The sequence below is a fragment of the Ahaetulla prasina genome, chromosome 9, assembly GCF_028640845.1.
Source record: "Ahaetulla prasina isolate Xishuangbanna chromosome 9, ASM2864084v1, whole genome shotgun sequence".
Lineage (NCBI taxonomy): Eukaryota > Metazoa > Chordata > Lepidosauria > Squamata > Colubridae > Ahaetulla > Ahaetulla prasina.
Genome location: NC_080547.1, coordinates 1,795,331 through 1,816,493, shown reverse-complemented (window position 1 = coordinate 1,816,493; position 21,163 = coordinate 1,795,331). Strand labels below are relative to the sequence as shown.

General features: G+C 45.9%; 1 protein-coding gene across 1 annotated transcript; it reads right to left on the bottom strand.

Moving 5' to 3' along the window:
- Window positions 1-2,153: 2,153 nt before the first annotated feature.
- Window positions 2,154-18,030, bottom strand: LGI3 (leucine rich repeat LGI family member 3). The gene is made up of 8 exons (XM_058194118.1): window positions 17,639-18,030; window positions 11,154-11,225; window positions 8,650-8,721; window positions 7,003-7,074; window positions 6,596-6,667; window positions 6,090-6,259; window positions 5,073-5,237; window positions 2,154-4,339 (listed from the first exon to the last, which is right to left on the bottom strand). The coding sequence occupies exons 1-8, from the start codon at window positions 17,857-17,859 to the stop codon at window positions 3,522-3,524; spliced, it is 1,662 nt and encodes a 553-aa protein (XP_058050101.1). The 5' UTR covers window positions 17,860-18,030; the 3' UTR covers window positions 2,154-3,521.
- Between the last annotated feature and the right edge of the window lie 3,133 nt (window positions 18,031-21,163).

The following is a 21,163-nucleotide window of genomic DNA, read 5'->3' as shown; positions in this document are numbered from 1 at the left end:
TCTATATCCTTTGTCTGTCTGTTGTCTTCATCCTGCTTATACTAGAAATTTGGGTAGGAAGTAAGTAGGAATGTATGTGTATGCGCGCATGTGCATGTATCCATATATATCCACCTTAAAAGTAGCCAGAATTTCAATTTTTTTCCCTTCTTTGAATGACTATTCAATGGGGTTTTCTTTTTTTTGAGGGGGCGGGTGGAGTTAGTATTTTGGCCCTTCTTGAAATAATGAGTAGGACTCATACCAGCCAGCTATTTTAATTGCATAATGAATTAGGTGCACATTACTTCGTTTGCAACAATCATCCATCAAGGACCCCTCACACACATCCTTCGATATATTTCAGATTAACAGAGTTGGAAGGGACCTTACAGGTCATCTAGTCCAACCCCCTGCCCAAGCAGGAAACCTTACATCTGCCTCTACCTAGGATCCTCTCACTTCAGAAGAACAACAGACTCGGGAATCTGATTGTAAAGTTACAGGGGCAGAGAAAGACAAATATTCTTCATGTCCTTGTTTGGCTTAATTACTTTCCCCCCCCCCCCACTTGATTTCTAATCTTTCACATTCAACGCTGCATGGCTGCACAAGTTAGAAATGTAACTTTCTTTCATTGGAAAACGTGCAGGTTTAAAAACGAGAAGAGACGGTGGACATCATTCTCAGCTTCCCCGGACATTGGCATTTTCTCCTACAGACATCTGTAGGGAAATCTAAAATATTAGGATAACTGCTGCCTATGATATTTAACATTAACTTTTATGATTGTAAATGAACAGTATTGACCAATCAGATCATTATAAACCCTGAACAAATTGTGTGTATATTCCTTTGGTGGAGTGTGGGACTATTGCCCCCTCCCCAATGTAATGCACACTTAAATTACTTGCAAATATCAGCAACTCGAAAATAAAAATGTTAAAGACGCAGCTGGTTCACTCAAATGGAAGAATCCCACTTGTGCAAAAACTAGGCAGGGGTTCTGGTTGAGTTTGGGTGGACTGGTGAAGAAGGCCAAACATCAACTATCCCTGAAAAATCTCAGGGAAGCATATTGTGTAGGGATGATGGCCAAACAACACCCGACACCACCTTGGAAGTGTGCAGTAAGCACCTGCTACAAAATGGGGATGATGGCAAACAAGGGATGGCTATTTGGTCAGGCAGGAGATCACACGATTAAAGGCCTCTTAGTAAAATTGAATCTGATCGGAGAACATCTTTGGATGGAGACTATAGCACACCACACCAGTGAGGGGGTGCTAAGATATTGGAAAATTAATAGCTGGAGCAGTGAAGGGCTGGACAAAGAGTAACGACACACGGTCTAACCAATCAGTTGAGAGCCAGCCAGAGGGAATCTGAGCTGTCATTGGTTGCTGTGAGAGGGGGGAGTGTTCTTCTTTCCTGCCTTTTTCCCGTGTGCGGTGTGTGCGGTCTGTGATTTACCTGATGATGTTCCTGCTGCGTTGATTTACCTGATGATGTTCCTATTTGCCTCCTGTAAATGTATTTATTTACATAAAACTGCAAACTTGTGTCAATGTCTCTGACTCCATTTTTTACTGGCTCATTCCCTGACAAACCTGATCAGAGGACATATTTGGAGGGCGACCATAACACACCACACCAGTGAGGGACTTCTCCCTGTTAAGCTTCACCTGTCTGCAAGGACTTCTTGCTGCCCATTCACAGCCTAGAGAAGGAAGGACTGCCCACCTCATAGTCCCTTCCACACCTGAACGTGTCACCTGAACAGGTGTATCTCTTAGCTAACCCAACTAAAACTGAAAAGGCACCAACTGAGCTCTGTCCTCAGGAAGCCAATGCTACAGATACAGAGATGAGGATGGGTTAGAATGTCTTTTTTGGAACAGTACATCGACTGCATCTCATCTTTTGAGATGGGAAAGCCCAGAAGGCTAAAGGAACCTGCACATGTTGTGCAACTCAACCGGTATTCACAATAGCCCCAGAGTTTGGGACAAGGGATGGATGAGGAGACCAGATGGAAGGGATGTGCACCTGGACACAAACATCAGCCACTTGTATTGTTTCATCAGGCAAAACTAAAAAAGTACATTGGAATCATTTTTTACTTCTCTTACACAATATTATGTATAGAGTCTAAATAAAATAGATTTTACAGATGGATTGAGACACAAAGCAGTTTAAAGATGTTCTCCAAAATTTTTAAAAAGGTATTGGCAGAAATTCATGACACTTCCAAAAAGTTCTGCCTTCAGAATAGGATTTTTCTCGTTACTTGTAGTTATAGATCAGGGTGGAAAGGTGACCCTTAAATTAGCCAGCCACATCCCTTCCCCACGATTTGAATACTTAATTGGAGTATAAGATCCAAGATATAAATCCGTAGAAGAATTGCTTTCTCTTCTCCAGAAATCTACCTGTGGATCTAGAAGTGAGGACTGGACCCCTCTTGCTTCCTTTACCTACATCTGCAGGTACAAACCGTGGATGGAAAAAGGGGGACTGACTTGAATATAAGTCATCTTCAAAAAATATGCAAAGGGACTTTCTTCTGAGCAGGCATGGACAGGATTTTATTCGGTTTCCATTTTCAATTCAAGATCGAAACTTCTTTTGTTTAGAACCATTTAATATTTTTAAAGTAGGCAGGAAAATGTAGCCCAAATCATCACATGCTTTTTATAAAACCATGTTGCTGTGATGGCATTTGGAAAGGTAATTGTGTTAAGTTTTATGAAATGAAAAAGGAAGGTGGTAGAGAACTAGACACCCTACATCTTGGTACCATCCCAACACAGCCTCCAAAACAGACAGGTGAATAGATGTGAAGGCTTCCTCCTGGCTGTCCTCGTTTAGCGATCACAGACGGGACCTGGAACCCAGTCTTTAAGCGAACCAGCCGCTAAGGGAAAGTTGACTTTTATGAAGTATCTCTTCATTGCCTCCTAAAAAAAAACTTTTAGAAGCAGGAAAAGGTGAAGGAAACATGACAATGATTTGGTGAAAGTGATGGTGGTGGCCTGTAAACACAATTAAATAAAACATGACGATTTCAGATTAAAATGTAATGTGGAAGCCTCTTGTAATTATTCTGAAGTGAACCAATTGCTACCCAAGATGCCAATTCATGCAGTCTTTGAAGGAACGCCTCCAAAAGTCATTTTCATAGCTGTGAGGATATACTAGTGGAAGTAGCATAGGCTGTGAGGATACATTAGTGTGTGTCTCTACAGGTAACTTATGTGCAACTCTTGTGGTCTCACACTCGGGCAACTAAATTTGGGCCTCGCTGAAGAGATGTGTTTTCGTTGCACGATCTCAAAGGGCTCTTGCAAGATACGCCCAAGATCCTTTCCTATTCTTTTATGTTTATGAGGAACAGAAAGATGTAAAAGAGAGCATCAGTAACTGTGTCCCAATGATGACTCTGCCCCGTTGCCACTGAAGGCTGCAAGTGTTTCAGAAGAATAAGAGGGCCGGTGTGTTGCCTGTTGAGGAGAAGTGAGGAGGAAATATTCATCTCTCTCCTACAAGCTGAGGTCTACGACAATATGCTTGTAAACCAGTGTGTTCCCCTTGAAGCTGGGGGCCAGGAGGATACTCATGGCCTCCAAAGGGATGGGCTGGAAAGCTCGCGGAGCTTGGACAGACAGTTCCTGAAACTTCACAAATTTTTGCTTGTCTTCATCCCAAAGGTAGATGTGGGTAAAGGAGAAGTCGCTCCCCAGAGCCATGTAAAGTTGCTGAGATATCTGGAAAGGCTCCATCACCATGGAGCCTCGGGAGGGCAAGGCCTGCACCTCTGTGAACCGCAGCCCTTCCCACCTGACCACCTTAGAGTCTCCAATGTAACGGCTCAGGCATAAGTAGTTGTCTCTCTTCATCTGGAAATGCTTGACCATCTGGACATCCAGCACGTCTGCGACATCCCCCCAGTGAGCAAACTGCTTCTGGGAGCGATTCCACTGGTAGATGATAGGGGCCTGGGAGCTGCTGGAGATGATCAGCCGGGGTTTCCCATCAACCTCCAGGTATTCCACATCTGTGTCCCGATGCCACGAATGCAGGTCCTGGTGGGGGTAGAAGCCATTCTGGTTCCAGCGGTAGAGGCTGGTGGAGCCTGCCTTGGAGCTGTCGGCGATGACAAAGAACCACTCGCCATCAATCTGGAAGGCCTCGATGTCATTGGGCTTCCGGATCTTCTGGCTGTCTATATCTTGGATCTTAATGAACTTGTCGATGTTGGTGTCCCAGCGGTAAATGTAAGAGCCTCCGAAAAGCTGAGCCACCACAACGTACAGACGGGATTCTACCACGATGGGTTTGCAGTAAACGGCGGAGTGAGCTGCAAGAGGGAAACAAGAGAGAAAGCATTGTTACTGTGGCGTTGTGCGGCTTGTGTGTTGTGGCCTGTCGGCCGCCGGCCCCTCCATCCAAATCGGATGAGGAGGAGTTGTGAGAGTCAGGGGCAGCATCAAGGCAACCTGAGAGCTCCGAGGGGGAAGAGGGAATGGAGCTGGCAGAGAGAGAGGGAGGGAGGGAGGGAGGGAGGGAGGGGGAGAGAGAGAGAAAGAGGGAGGGATAGAGGGAGGGATAGAGGAGGAGGGGAGAAAGAGAGAGGAGGAGGGGAGAGAGAGAAGAGGGAGAGATAGAGGGAGGAGGGGAGAAAGAGAGAGGGAGAGAGGGAGAGAGAGGGAGGAAGGGAGAGAGGGAGGGAGGGGGAGAGAGAGGGAGGGAGGGGGAGAGAGAGAGAGAGAGGGACAGAGAGGGAGGGAGGGAGGGGGAGAGAGAGAGAAAGAGAGGGAGAGAGAGGGAGGGAAGGAGGGAGGGAGGGAGGGAGGGGGAGAAAGAGAGAGGGAGGGAGGGGGAGAGAGAGAGACAGAGAGGGAGGGAGAGAGGTGGATCCTGGGCCATCCGTCAGCCCTCAGATGGAGAGCCAACAGCCTCCAAGTCTGGAGGTTGGAAGAGGAAGAACAGCTGGGTCCAGTTCCTGATGTGCGGATGCGCAGAAGGCAGAGGAGATGAGAGCAATGGAAATCCATGGGTTTTCCCCTTTTGCCCCTGCAGGTGTGCCTTACCAGGGATGCGGTCAAAATCCCGCAGTTTGCGCTCTACGTAGTCCCACTTCAGGACGGTGCAACTGCTGGAACTTGGCTGGGCCAGAGCCACGTAGAGGTCGCTGGAATACGTGAAGGGCTCAGCAGACACGGACTGGAAAGGCAGCACCTGGTGCACCACAAAATCTGAGGGGTGGGGGGAAAGAGGAGGGGGAGAACCAATCATGTTTAGGGCATCCCCGTAAAGCCTGGAGGAATTTATAATCGAGATGCCAAAACCACAAAATACACTTTCCATCCAAGGACCTTCTCCATGCGGGAGCATTCGCCATACAAGTTTTTTAAATATTTATCAATTTTAATATGCAGTCATTTCCTTCCTTTTTTTACTTAATAAATATATGACAAGTTTTGCCCAGTTACAAGGGTTGTAATTTATGTGGTTTGACAATAAATCAACACAACAAATATTTTTAAAAAAGGAAGATTTCATCAAAGCTATTTATTATTTCAGACTGAAACATATTTTTTTCCTGATACTACATTAGTGCCTTTTAACGTTAGTGCCTGAAAAGCCTCTTTACTTTGCACATAATGGCAATTTCAAAATAAGATAATGTCCTATATTTGAACGTAATTTGGCCTTGACATACTATATTTGAAGTATCAGCTGATCACAAGGTGAATTTTGGCAGCTGCAGCTCCTTTATATATGCAAACTTCTTTTTTTTTGAAATTAGAAAATGTGTCAGATAATGTCAATAATACTTTTTAAGTTAACTAACCCAAATCTTGTAATTTTACAAACAAATCCATCCCGACGCCTGTGACATCTCTGGAAATAGGAAACGTTTGCACCAGCAACTTCTCATCTTAACTAGATAACCTTTATAAATGCTTGGAAGTTGTCAAGAGAATTGAGGCAACTTCATCCTAAACCCCAGAAGCAGCTGGAGGAGAACATGTATGTAAATTTGACCTAATTGATGAGGTCTGATACCGTTACTTAGACAGCTGCACAAAGACACCCGTTCCTACCTGTGGTGATACAGTCAAAGTTCTTGAGAGGAAGCTCTCGGATCTTCTGGCCTTGGTACTGGGGTGGACCACCACAGAAAATGGCAGGCATGCTTGCATTGGCGTTCTCCATCCATTCCACCAACCATTTGATCTTGCAATCACAAGTCAAAGAATTGCCCCGAAGGTCTCTGTGAGGATGGAAAATTTGGGGACCGTCATTGAACTTCCCCATCTCAGCTCTAGGCCCTCAAAGAAAGCGGGTGTGGAATGCAGGTGTGGAAATGGGGTGTTGTGGTCCGCCAGCAAATTAACAATTGTATGGTTAAACAATCCAGTATGAATTAGCCAGGCTATAGTGGAATACACAATAATGTTGCATGTGTCATGAGATCACAGCACAAATGGTGCAAATTCTGTGACTTGTGCAATTTGCACGACGATCTCACATTGCTCATCTAATGGCCAACCCATGTACTATTATTCCTGTTATTTATATAGCATTCACAACCAACAGCGAGGCTTACAGATCACTAAGGATATCCAAAGGCTTCAGGAGATCTCTGGGCAGCGTCTGCAGGTTGTTGTTGGCCAAAGATCTAGAAGAAAAGAAGGGACAACTATTTGATGCCAAACATTTCATGATCCACCTCACGTTAAGACTGAACAATGAAAGGGAGGTCTGCGGGGTGGGGCTGCAACTGAGTTCTGGGAACATACTTCAGTGAGCAAATGTTAATTCCTTTTTAAGAGTGGTGAAGAGTTTTGCAAGGTAAGCACTCTCTTCCACTTTTCGTTCAAGGTAGAGAAACTCAGACCTTAAAAATGAGGTGGAAAAACAGAAGCCTCCTTCTCAAAAAACGAAATTCTTTGAAAGTCAAAGACTCTTCAACCAGATACACGTGAAACGATCCGTGTGTAAGGGAAAACTCACAGATGTGTCAGGGACTTAAGCCCACGAAAGGCGTTTTTTGACAGAGACCGGATGTCGTTGTTCTCGATGAACCTAAGGAAACAAAAAACAAGATGGCAAGGGGCATATTTTGTTAAGGCCCCACCTATATTTTCTCCATCACCCTCCCGTCCCACTATCCTTCCTCTGCCACGCTCACCAAGCCATGCTCATAGAACCGGTAGTAAAAAAAAAAATGAATTCCACCACTGGTTGTCAGGCCTGGAAACCATACTAGACTTTAGGGTTCCAGACGCTGCCACATTTTTCCCCTGAGGGGAAGAAGGGGGGTTGAGGGGTATGGTAACATTCTTCAAGCGGTCAAGGTCAGATGGTGTTCACATCTGCAGGAGGAGTGGCGAGAAGATATTCAAATGAACTGGGAGAATGTGGGACCATGTGACCGGCAAAGGGGTCAGGGGGGTGGGACTCTTGGGGTTTGTATAACTGGGAAAAGAATCCGGAAGTTCAGTTTTGGAATTTCACTCATCGTGTGCCAGTTTCCTTATGCTACTAAAGAACTCTGAAAGACAACGGCTTCTGAGTTTTTTTATGCAGAGGAGGTTTTTCTGGAACCTTGACATTATTCCAAAACTCAACTTCCGGATTGGACTGGTGCCAATCCATAGCAGAGTCTCGCTTTTCCATGGCACCTGGGCTAAAATACAGAGTCAGCAGATGCTCCTGCAGGGATATTGAAGCTCAGAGTCGACACTCCTAGGGAAAAAATGTTCCCGCTTCCTGATCAGGATTTGTTTTGTTTTTGCTTCGTGGCAAAGATCCAATGTGGGATTTGATCGGTACCTCAATGCAGGTGCGCTCTAACCAGCACTGGAGCAGGGAGAGCGACCCATGTCTCTGGTCTATAGGAGATGTTTTAGAGCAGGGGTCTCCAACCTTGGCAACTTTAAGACTTGTGGACTTCAACTCCCAGAATTCCTCAGAATTTGTGGAATTGAAGAATTCTGGGAGTTGAAGTCCACAAGTCTTAAAGTTGCCAAGGTTGGAGACCTCCTGCTCTAGGTGCTGCCATTGAGAAGGGAGAGGAATGGTGCTAGATCCAAGGTTGCTAAGCCTCTTTCAGTATATCCGTGTGGTGGGTGACTTCCAGTTCCTTCCCGTAATTCTTCCTTATTTCTCCAGCCTAGACCTTCCTCTTTTAACCCTGCATGAGGTTTGCATGCCCTTGTGCAGAGTGTTATTTCTCCACCTCCCCCCCCCCCAAAAAAAACATTTGGCCCAGGTCACCCCACTTTCTGACTAAGGGCCGGAGAAAAGCTACCAATATAGATTGCAGAAAATATGACTTCTGTAACAGAATCATCAGTGCTTGGAATACTTTACCTGACTCTGTGGTTTCTTCCCATAATCCTAAAAGTTTTATCCAAAAACTTTCTACTATTGACCTCACCCTATTCCTAAGAGGACCATAAGGGGCATGCATAAGCGCACAAACGTGCCTACCGTTCCTGTCCTATTGTTTTTCTTTTCTTCTTCCTATATATATGCTTATACCTCCTTATATTTACTTATATATGTGTTTATTTACTATATAATCTTTTTGTATGATATCTACATATATTGTTGTGACAAAATAAAATAAATAAATAAAAAATAAATATTCCGTACAGGTATTGCAGGTGAGAAAGGCCCGTGAATGCGTTGTCTCTGATCACGGAAAATTGGTTGGAATTCAACAAGCTGCAAGAAACAACCAAAAAGAAACAAGTGTTAAAGCTGGTTAAGGGAAAATCTAAGACAGGCAAAAACAGCCTACCCTCATTTTGTTCAAGCGTTCCCAAATAGCACTTGTTTTAAATTCTCTTGCATTTTTATTTAATTTCAGTTCAGTTTTTACACTTAGCCGGGATTACTTAACTCTTAGCAGGCCCTTCAGGATATTAGGATGTTGGAGGGAGGGGGTATCCCAAAAGTGATGACAGTGGCCCCGATTTCATGATCAAAGCACCTCCCCTTTTTATGTACCTTGGGATACACCTTAAAAGGAATTGGGGTTTGGATCATGCCGCTGTATTTCACATGACTTTTTCAGTCATGCAAAACGTACAGATAGAATCATCTACCAACTGGCTTTGCTAGATCAACACCGAGGATAAATAGAGAGAGAGAGAGAGAGAGAGAGAGAGATGATAGAGAGGTAAAGAGATAGATGGATGAGATTGATAGGTGAAAGAGAGGTAGATGGATGATAGATAGATAGATAGATAGATAGATAGATAGATAGATAGATAGATAGATAGATAGATAGATAAGAGAGAGATGGATGATAGATGGACAGATAGACTGATTCACTGATAGATGAGAGAGAGATGGGTGATATATATAGAGAGAGGGGAGGACGGACAGACAGACAGACAGATAGACAGATGATTGAATGATTGATAGATAGATAGATAGATAGATAGATAGATAGATAGATAGATAGATAGATAATAGACAGACAGACAGATAGATAGATAGATAGATAGATAAGAGAGAGATGGATGATAGATGGACAGATAGATTGATTCACTGATAGATGAGAGAGAGATGGGTGATATATATAGAGAGAGGGGAGGACGGACAGACAGACAGACAGATAGAAGATGATTGAATGATTGATAGATAGATAGATAGATAGATAGATAGATAGATAGATAGATAAATAGATAGATAGAGATGGATAGATGGATGGATGGAGAGAGGGGGGGGATGGATAGATAGATAGATAGATAGATAGATAGATAGATAGATAGATAGATAGATAGATAGATAGATAGAAGATAGAGATAGATGGATGGAGAGAGAGAGAGAGAGAAGATAAATAGATATGGATGGATTGATGGATGGATGGATGGAGAGAGAGAGAGAGAGAGAGAGAGAGAGATGAGAGAGAGAGTACAAAACAGTTTATTATTTCAGTATTTTTTTTAATTTACATTTATATCCCGCCCTTCTCCGAAGACTCAGGGCGGCTTACATTGTGTAAGGCAATAGTCTCATCCTATTTGTATATTTATATACAAAGTCAACTTATTGCCCCCGCAACAATCTGGGTCCTCATTTTACCTACCTTATAAAGGATGGAAGGCTGAATCAACCTTGGGCCTGGTGGGACTCGAGCCTGCAGTAATTGCAAGCAGCTGTGTTTAATAACAGGCTGTCTTACAGCCTGAGCCACCCACGGTGAGTATAATGATATTCACTGCATAGACCCCCACGGCGACACCCCTTAAAAGGAGGGAGGCTTCCGTGAAGCCATCGTGACTTTTTCAGCCCCCTTTTCTCTCCTTCTTTACTACTGCAGCATCCCTTTCTCTCTACCCTAATCTAGGCTCCGTCTGGAAACAAGTGACCCACTTAGCAACTCAGCCATATGCAAACGTTATCTGAACTAGAACACAAGCGATGCTTGGTATTGAACCGGCAAAGCCAGTTCGTGGATAATTGTTAACAGATGTGCGGTGTAGCATAAAGGAAAAATCTGGAGGTGAAGGGCACGGCGTCTTCAAAATCAGCCCCTGCCCCACTCCAACAGAGCTGGAGAGCAGACACATCTTCTCCAGGACTATAAAGATTCAGAAAATATCCAAAATGTGTTCCTTTCAAGGAAGCGTCCTTCCATTTCCTGTCTCTCAAATCCACTTTTCTCCTTCCAGGCTCCCTGCCCTCCTTCAAAAAGAAGATGGGAGGGTGGACTGGACTTCATGAAGTTTGGGGAAAGGGCCTCGTTCTTGGGAAGGGCTCTGCCAACTCTTGCCTCAAAGGGAACCCCCAAACTGAGTTAGGGGTTTCCCAAGCCACTCTTCACATCGGGTCCTAGAAACCATCAAAGTTCTACTTACTCCTTGGAGACTCATCTTTCAACCTTGGCAACTCCCAAACGGTTGGCTGGGAAATTCTAGGAGCTGACAGCCACCCATCGGAGAGTGGCAAGGTTGAAAAACCTGGTCCCTAAGAATGCCGTAGTGCTGAATGAAACGATGGGACCTCTGCCCTCCTGCCAGCTCCCAAGAAAATCCCATGGCCAAATGCTCCTAGGCAGGCATTCCCCTGGGGAAGCTCTTTGGTGGGGGCTCTGCACTGACCACCCGGGCCCCCACTTCAGGCAACCGATGGGCAGAGAGACTTACAGGAACTGCAGGGATGGAAGATGTGCAAAAGCCGCTTCCTTCAACTCGCTGAAGCCTGCGTTGATCAGGGTCCTGCAAAAGAGGAAGGGGACAGAAATCAGCAAGGAGTCGCTACAGAGCCTGGCACCCCAGAACAGTCCATCTGGCTGAGCTGCCTGCAGTTAGGGAATCTGAAGCCCACTATTGTGGCCCGTCCAGCAGCCGAATCAGAGGAGGAGGAGGAGGAGGGGGCGTGGGAGTCAGGGTCAGCATCCGGGCAACCTGAGTGCTCCGAGGGGAAAGAGGGAATGGAACTGGCAGAGAGAGAGAGAGACAGAGGGGAAGCCTAGACTGTCCATCAGCCTCAGATGGAGAATCAACAGCCCCCAGGTCTGGAGGAGGAGGAGGAGGAGGAGGAGGAGGAGGAGGAGGAGGAGGAACAGCTGGGTCCAATGCCTGACACACGGATGTGCAGAAGGCAGAGGAGAGGAGAGCAGTGGAAATCTATGGGCCGGTCCTTGGGAAGGAAGAGCCACCGCTGCTAGCGAAGCCTCACCCTAGCTCTGGGGATAAAAGGCAGGGGGCGGAGATGAATAGATGTGGAAGATAACTATTCATCTTCCAGCTGGACGGACTTGTTAGCCTGCAGTGAGAGAGAAACTTTTCCTGGGGGCTGCTGGCACTTCTAATAAAGGAATCATTGCTTCCACTACAGAGAGTTTGACCTTTTTTGGGAAGCTGGGTCAGAACACAGCCAGCCTGGGAAATGCAAGCCTATATCAAGATTATATCAATGCCTTGGTCAATCTTTTCCCAAAAAACTTGTAGCCATCAAATGTATAGAACAGCTAGATGGCAGCACTGAATTTGGCTGCTCTCGAGGGCTAACTTTTCAATTTAAAAGATTTAATGCTTAATAATCATAAACCATTTATTAACCTTTCTTTGTATTTATGTTAAAATAAATAAATGATAAATAAATTACTTTAATAATATTTCTTATTAAAGCATTGCTCATTGGTATTAAAACGAATAACAGCAGTACCGATGTTTCGTATTTCATAACATTTAAATAATAAATAACATTTAAATTAACAATAACAACAAGCGAACATTCAGTAATAGCAATATTTCAAAACAGGTAGTTGAATGATGTTTCAAAATATTTTCATAAATCGTATTTCAAAAGATTAAAATAAATAAGCATTCATATCAATATAGCCCTAGGAAATACCAGGTTATAATAAGATAAGAGAAGTGGGGACGGCCGGAAATCTAAGAATCGACTCCTGCATTGTTCCCAGAAAATTCCATGAAATTCACGAGAGGGAAAAAGGGGAAATTACAATGGCATCATCTGCATGATTTATGGAGTCATTTAAATGTTTGCTTGTCGAAACACCTGTAACTCTCTTTACCCCTTGATTCTTTTGAGCACCCCCGTAGACCCCCCTCCCAAACTTTCCAGGGGTTCCTCCTCCACCCACCCACCCCCAGCTGGCTCTCCTCTTTGTCCTGCGGCTGAGAAACTGCGACACTCGGAAACCCCCGAGGTGGAGAGGGAGGGAGCCTTGAATGCTGTTTGTCGTCGTGTGATTCATGAACACTGCTTGGCAAGGAGCCACCAGAGCACTTCAGCAAATCAATGCCGGCCCCACAGGTGGGCCTGTCGCCTCGCATCCCAACAATTTCCAGCCGGTGGTGGGGTTAGGTTTGGCTGGAGGCAGGGATGAAATCCAGCAGGTTCTGACAGGTTCTGGAGAACCGGTAGCAGAAAGTTTGAGTATTTCGGAATACCGGCAAATACCACCTCTGGCTGGCCCCAGGAGTAGGGTGGGAATGGAGATTTTGCAGTATCCTTCCCCTGCTATGCCCACCAAGCCACACCACGCCCAACAAGCCATGCCCACAGAACCGGTAGTCAAAAAATTTGGATTTCACTACTGGCTGGAGGGGCTGCCGCAATTTTAGCCCTGAAGGCGTTTAGTATTCTGAATATTGAGGGGTTCCTGGAACTCCTTTGCACCAGGGTCCAAACTGAAGAAAAACGGGATATATTGAATTTTGCAAGATGGTGTTTTTGGGGCAGCTTAGATTATTGCTGCTTGAGGCTGATGGAAGGCAAGCACCTCCGATGATTCTTGGCTGGCGAGAAGGCTGTCGGAAAGCACGTGGATTGGACACCACCCGGAGGTCCCAATCTGAACATAAGGGCACCCCAACTAAACACAATCAAAATTTTATTCACTGATCACATTTCTATACCGCCCAGCTCACCTAAGGATTTGCATTGTGCTGTTCTGCAGAAACGGTCTCTTCTTGGCAGCACAATTTTAGCTTCACTCTACACAATTGCAAATTTAAAGAACTGGGAGAGAGAAAAACCCTTGAAGGTCATCTGTTCCAACCCACTACAGCCAAAAGAAGGAAGCTGGAACTCTTGACGTGTCACCACCCAGCCTCTTGTTGAAATGAGTCTCCCAAGGGGAGCCCAACCCCTGTGACTTGGAATTATTCAGCTCTCAAGAGTTGTAAGTTCCTCGAAGCATTTCCAACAAAACGTCTTCCTTGTTACTTGTATTCGTTTTTTCAGCCTCTCCTACTCCAGGTCCTTTCTACACTGTGTGAAGATACAGAACACAGAATAACAGAGTTGGAAGGGACCTTGGAGGTCTTCTAGTCCAGGGGTCTCCAACCCTGGCAACTTGAAGACTTGTGGACTCCAACTCCCAGAATTGGGAGTTGAAGTCCACCAGTCTTCAAGTTGTCAAAGTTGGAGACCCCTGTTCTAGTCCATCTCCTCCTGCTCAAGCAGGAAACCCTATCCCGGTTTCAGACAAGCATCCAATCTCTTCTTTAAAAATCTCCAGTGATAAAGCCTCCACCACTTCTGGTGGCAAGCCGTTCCGCTGGTTGATTCTTCTCACTGTCAGGAAACTTCTCCTTAGTCCCAGGTTGCTTCTTTCCTTGATTAGTTTCCATCCATCGCTTCTTGTCTTGCCCTCTGGTGCTTTGGAGGTTGATCCCCTCTTCTCTGGGGCAACCCCTCAAATATTGGAAGATGCTAGGAGACCACATATAGTGTCTCTTCTTAATGTTCACAGAACTTCCTTTTGGAAGATTAACAGATGAATAGATTAACAGAGTTGGAAGGGACCTTATAGGTCATCTAGTCCAACCCCCCCACCCCACTCAAGCAAGAGACCCTACACCATTTCTGACAACTATTAGACAACTTTGCTGCCCATCCAGTCTACTCAACTTATAATATTTCAAGCCATATCCACAAAATGGACAACTAGTTGTTACATCCTTCAGACCCAATCATTCTAGACAAGGCCCCACAAGCCCTCCTGGGCTGACCTAATTTTCATTGTCGGGATTTCCATTCCAGTCATAAAGTAGCCACATAGACTGGATTTTCACAATTTGATGGAACACACACACACACACTTTCACACAAGCATGGTGAGCTTTCTTAGACACTAAAACGTGCATTGACTTTACGTTAAGGGTGGTTGTGTGAGCACAAGGTTGAAGGCAGGACAAGAAGCAACGGGTGGAAACGAATCAAGGAGAGAAGCAACTTAGAACTAAGGAGAAATTTCCTGGCAGTTAGAACAATGAATCAGTGGAACAGCTTGCCACCAGAAGTTGTGAATGCTCCAACACTGGAAGTTTTTAAGAAAATGTTGGATAGACATTTGTCTGAAATGGTGTAGGGTTTCCTTCCTTAGCAGGGGGCTGGACTAGAAGACCTCCAAGGTCCCTTCCAATTCGGTTATTCTATTCTATTCTATATTCTAAGACAGGGGTGTCCAAACTTGGTCCCTTTAAGACTTTTGGACTTCAACTCCCAGAGTTCCTCAGCCAGCTTTGCTGGCTGAGGGACTCTGGGAGTTGAAGTCCAAAAGTCTTAAAGGGACCAAGTTTGGACACCCCTGTTCTAAGATGACTGAGCCTCAACTTTTCAAGTGTGAGTAGGAACTGTTTTTCAGAAATTGCTAAGGATGCCTTGTTAGGATAGCAGCTGCCTATTGGTCTGGCAATTGCAGATATTTTGTAAAATGCTTGAGTGTAATCAACGGTTGTGCATTCACACGAAACCTGTGCCAGTGGCAAATTTTGGCATCTGATGGACCCTGAATGTGGAAGTTTGTTGTTTTATTTTCCAGTGTATCTTAAAATTTTATCCTATTGTTAAACAAGTATAATACGTTTTTTCCCCCTAAGATCCCCCAAAACAACAATCTTAGAGTGGCTTGAGCTAAGAAGAGCCATGGCTTCCTTTATATGCCATGTTAAAATGTAAATCTGTACTAACTAAGCGTGGCTACTACATTCATATGCCACAAAGGCCAAGCCAAACGAGCATTTACATAGACATGCATTGTCCATGACAATCTGCAAAGATAATGCAACCTAGAATTTTCTAGAGTTGAAAAGGACCATTTGGTCCAGTCAGCTGATCCAAACTTTGGTTCAGATTAAGCATCCCCAAAAGATGGCTGTTTGGGATCCGTGTGAATGCAAAATTGGGTTCCCACAACAGAATAAATTACTCGGCCTCTCCAAGTTGGAGAATTTTCACTGTTGATTAGTGATGTGACTTTGGGGTAGCTCAGTGGTGAAATCCAATTTTTTTTTACTACCGGTTCTCTGGGCGTGGCTTGCTGGGCGTGGTTTGGTGGGCGTGGCAGGGGAAGGCTACTGCAAAATCCCCATTCCCTCCCCACTCCTGGGGTAAGGATACTGCAAAATCCCCATTCCCATCCCACTTTGGGGCCAGCCAGAGATGGTATTTGCCGGTTCTCTGAACTGCTCAAAATTTCCACTACCGGTTCTCCAGAACCTGTCAGAACCTGCTGAATTTCACCCGTGGGGTAGCTGTAATCGATATATGCGCCTTGGGTGGTGGTGGGGGTTGGATTGGAGGACCTCCAGGATCCCTTCAAAACTCTGTTATTCTGTTCTGTTGTCCTTTCTGTGATCATGTGTATCCATCCATCCCATCAATCCTAAAAAAAAAAGTCTGGAAATCGTACAGGATCTCCTGCCACGGGCAGGGGGTTGGGCTAGAAGACCTCCAGGAACCCTTCCAGTCCTATTATTCTATGTTCTAGATCCGTGATGGCGAACCTATGGCAGGCGTCCCACAGGTGGCACTCAGAGCCCTTTCTGCAAGCATGCCAGCCATCGCCCCAGCCCTGCTCCACTGCGCATGCACACACGCCTCCCGCCAGCCAGCTTCTCTTTAGGTCTCCACCACACATGCGTGGCGGGCGGGATCCATGTGCCGCTCGCATTACATTTGGGGAGTTTGTGCATTTCCCTGCACCCCGTTTTGAGCCTGAAAGACCTCCTGCACCAACCTGGAAGCCAAAACGGGGCACGGGGGGGGATCCATCTGTGGGGCGCATGTGTGTGGGGGCACGCACATTGCATTTTGAGGATTCAGGCACGTGCAAATGCATTCGGCACCATAAAGGTTAACCATCCCTGTTCCAGATCCTGGCAGTGCCCCCTCTCTCTCTTTCAGACCCCCCAAGAAGCACACACCCGCAAGAGAAGTGTGGAGGGGGAATGTTGGATATGACAAAAACAAGCAACACACTGATCCAAAAAACAACAACAACACAAGTGACTCATGTCTTTCCACCACACCTTCACAAGAGCAACCAATTCGGTCTCTGAGAAGTGGGCAGGCATCCGGCTCTAGGCTTTCCTGCGGGTCTCTTTCTCCCCCAGATTAAAAAAAAAAATGTGGGCTGGGAAGCCCTGATCCCTCTCTGTTGCTAGGGAGGGGGGGCTGCAATATCCAGTAAAGGCTGGGACCCCCCACACCCACACTCACATTCTCTCTCCTTCCACCAGAGAGGCGAACCAGCCCGTGGAAGAAGATGCTATCCTATGGGATGGGCCACCATCTCTGGTCCTCTCCCTCCCCAAAGGATGGAGAGAAGGTCTCCCCCCCCCAACTTCTCAAGCATGAAAGCCACCTGCAGCGGCATCTATCCTCTCCCGCCCCACACCTCCAGCCTTCTCGATTTGGAGCCCCACCCAATCCTCTCCCTTTCGCCTCCCTGAAAAAAAAATTTTTTTTGGAGGGGGTCCCCTCCTTTGTTCTGCTCTTGCCTGCCCCGCTGGCCCCTCCTTCTCCTCCTCTTCCTCGCTCTTTACACCCCGCACCCGAGCCCTCCTCTGGCCAAGTTTCTCTCTGCCCCCCTCCCACCTTCCCAAAGAGTTATTGTGGTGCTGAAAATACACACCGGGAGAACGCAGAAAAACAACACGCCGGGAGAAGAACACACAACAGAGGAGAGTTGGAAGGGAATCTAAGTCCAACCCCCTCCCCACCTCTCCCCGCTGAGCAGGAGACCCCCATGCCATTTCAGACAAAGGGGTGTCCTTCCCCCGCCACTCCCCCCACTCCCATCCCTATCTCTCCCCCCCACTTCCTCCAACCACCCCCCACCCCAGCAAGGGAACTCCGCGCTGCCACTTACAGGGAAATGATGTCCCGGGCCAAGTTCTTGGGCACCGCCTTGGAGTCCACGCAGAAAGCCGTGTCGCGGGTGCAGGAGCAGCTGGCGGGGCAAGGGGGCGGCCGGGGGGCTCGTCGGGAGGCGACCGGCCCCCAGCAGCACAGCAGGCCCAGCAAGGAGAGGAGGAGGAGGAGGAAGCGCCCCGCGGGGAAGCCTTTGCTCCAGCGCTGCAGTCCAGCCATCGCTTCTCCCGCGCAGCTGCCCAGATGCGACCGGCTGAGCTTTGGGGGTCCCCCGCAGCCGCCTCCGGGCCGGCCGGCTGGCTTTCCTCCGCCGCGGCTGCCTGGCTAGGTGGCTGCTGCGGTTGCTGAAGCGCAACTGGCCAAGCGGGGATGCTGAAGCCCTGCAGAAGAGAGCAGCGCTCGGCTTCTCCGCCCGGCGCGGGGGTGGCAGCCAGAGAAGGGAGGGAGGGAGCGGGCTGCAAATGCCAGCCCTGGGCGGGGGGAGGGCAAGGAAGCGCTGGGGACTCCTGAGGGCATCGGGATGGAGGGGAAAGGAAGCACGTGGCATCAGTGGCTCCTGGGGTGGTGAGCGGGGAAGGAGGGAGGGAAGCATCCCCCAACTTTGGCGCCCAGACAAAGAGCTGTTTGAGGAATCCCATGCAAGGAGCCACCTAAGGCTGCCAAAAGATGCTAAAAGGCGCCATGGGTTGCAGAGAGGGGGGCGACCCACACAAGTGGGATACTGACTTTGGAGCGTGGGGGGGGAAGACAGAGAAGTCCCATTTGGAGCGCAGGATCTGCTGTTGCTGGGGCCACTGCTAATCCTGTGCCACGCGCCTGGTCATTGGCCGCCCAGGGCTTCATACGGATTTTGCACAATGCATCGTCTGGGCTCCTGAGCCATTTTGCCAAGACTGCCTGGGGTCTCTGTGAGTACCTCAAACTTGACAGGTGTAGAACAAGAGGCCACTTAAAAAGCCCATAGCTGGACATGGGGGAAGCTGAGAAGGTTGTAAGAGTCAAATCATACGGAAAGTTATAATTGCTCCAAACTAGATTGAGCTAGATTTCCCTCTTTTTAAAAATTCAAACCTTTAATTCTCTGGCTATCCCTGACTACATTTTTATGCTTTGCATAATACCACACGCCATAAAAGAGAATAACACGAATAGCCCTTGACGTGTACAAGTGGTTCTCAGTTGATGACCGCAAATGAACTCAAGATTTCTGTTGGCATGTGAAATAGTTGTTGAATGAGTTCGGGACCCATTTTACAGCCTTTCTTGCCACAGTTGTTGAGCGAATCACTTGCCGTTGTTAAATGAGTAACACGGTTGTTAAACGAACCTGGCTTCGCCATCGATTTTGCTGGTTGGGAGGTTGCAAAAGTTGATCACATGTAGGTGACCCACTGCAACCGTCATAAATATGAGTCAAAAAAGGCATCAGCTTTTGTTGGTCGCAAGCCTTTTCTTTTCTTTTTTTCAAAAAAGTTTTTTTGTTTGTTTTATAGACAAACGTACATTTAAAACATCAGTAATTCCTTCCGTGTGACGTCTCGGCGTTTTCTTCCTGGCTCCATTATTTTGTTGTTTCTTCTTTCTTCACTTCAATTTGAACTATTACCATTTTTCCATAAATACATTATTATCATTTTCTTACATAATTATCCATTGCTTATCTGTACCTTTCTTGTAACCAATGGTAAAATTTATCCCATATCTTAAAATATTCTGAATCCTCTCTTTCTTTAATCATCAAAGTTAATCTGTTCATTTCTGCACAATCTAAATTTTTTCTAATAATTTCTCCTCCCAGGGGTGTTTTCTCGGCTTTCCAATTTTGCGCAAAAACAATTCTTGCTGCTGTAATTACATGTATAATCAAATAGGTATTTTCTTTACTGATTTTCTCCGGTAGGATCTCCAATAAAAACAACTCCGGTTTTGAATCAATATGTTGTTGGGTCATTTCTTCTAACCAAACATTTATTTTCTCCCAATAGTTTTTGGCTTCTGGACATGTCCACCACATATGATAATAAGATGTTTGCAAACCTTTTCATGAGATGCATTATATGTATATGACCTGCATCTACCTCCCCCTCCTACCCACCTCACCCCCCCCACTTAATTCTTAAATTACCCTAGCTACTGTAGGCCTCGGAAGATGGTGTTTACAGCTGATGCCTTTTAATGGCATGGTCAGCTGGCGAAGGAGCCGCCTTCTACCATCTCTTGCATCTTACACAAGGAGATGTTTGTTGTTGCTGTTGTTGTCAGGGTTATTTTTCCCCAGCCAGCACCGTTTGAATAAACTGTATCCTTGCATCTCAGAATTTGCCGTCTACTCTCGTGATGAGACCGGTTTCCAAATGAGACTCATTTCTAGATGAACCCAGGGCCAAAGGCTTTCAGAGACAGTCCAGGCAAGAAGTTCCAACTACAAGTGCTAATTCAGAAAGCTCAAACTGCCCAAGGAGCTGCTGATCCAGTTCTACAGAAGAATTATGGAGTCTGTCATCTGCACCTCTATAACTGTCTGGTTTGGTTCTGCAACCCAACAAGATAGAAACAGACTTCAGAGGATAATTAGAACTGAAGAAAAAACAATGGCTACCAACCTGCCTTCCATTGAGGACCTGTATACTGCACAAGTCAAAAAGAGGGCTGTGAAAATATTTACAGAGCCCTCACATCCTGGACATAAACTGTTTCAATTCCTACCCTCAAAACGATGCTACAGAGCACTGCACACCAGAACAACTAGACACAAGAACAGTTTTTTCCCGAAGGCCATCACTCTGCTAAACAAATAATTCCCTCAACACTGTCAGACTATTTACTGAATCTGCACTACTATTAATCGTTTCATAGTTCCCATCACCAATCTCTTTCCACTTATGACTGTATGACTATAACTTGTTGCTGGCAATCCTTATGATTTATATTGATATATTGATCATCAATTGTGTTGTAAATGTTGTACCTTGATGAACGTATCTTTTCTTTTATGTACACTGAGAGCATATGCACCAAGACAAATTCCTTGTGTGTCCAATCACACTTGGCCAATAAAATTCTATTCTATTCTATTCTTACGATTTATATTGATATTGATTGTTTCCTGATTGCTTATTTGTACCCTATGACTATCATTAAGTGTTGTACCTTATGATTCCTGATGAACGTATCTTTTCTTTTATGTACACTGAGAGCTTATGCACCAAGACAAATTCCTTGTGTGTCCAATCACACTTGGCCAATAAAAATTCTATTCTATTCTATTCTGTTCTGTTCTGTTCTGTTCTGTTCTGTTCTGTTCTGTTCTATTCTATTCTATTCTATTCTATTCTATTCTATTCTATTCTATTGTTGGTAGCTTTCCCCCCCTCGTATTCAGTCTTGGACCATAAATAAATGATGATTAATACTTTTTGTCAACATCCAGATGTTTCTTTGCTGCTTTCCCAGCAAGCTCATCCCCAGCCTTTGTGGCCATTGTTGAACTGGGCTCCTGGCTGCAATCGCTGTTGTTGCTGCT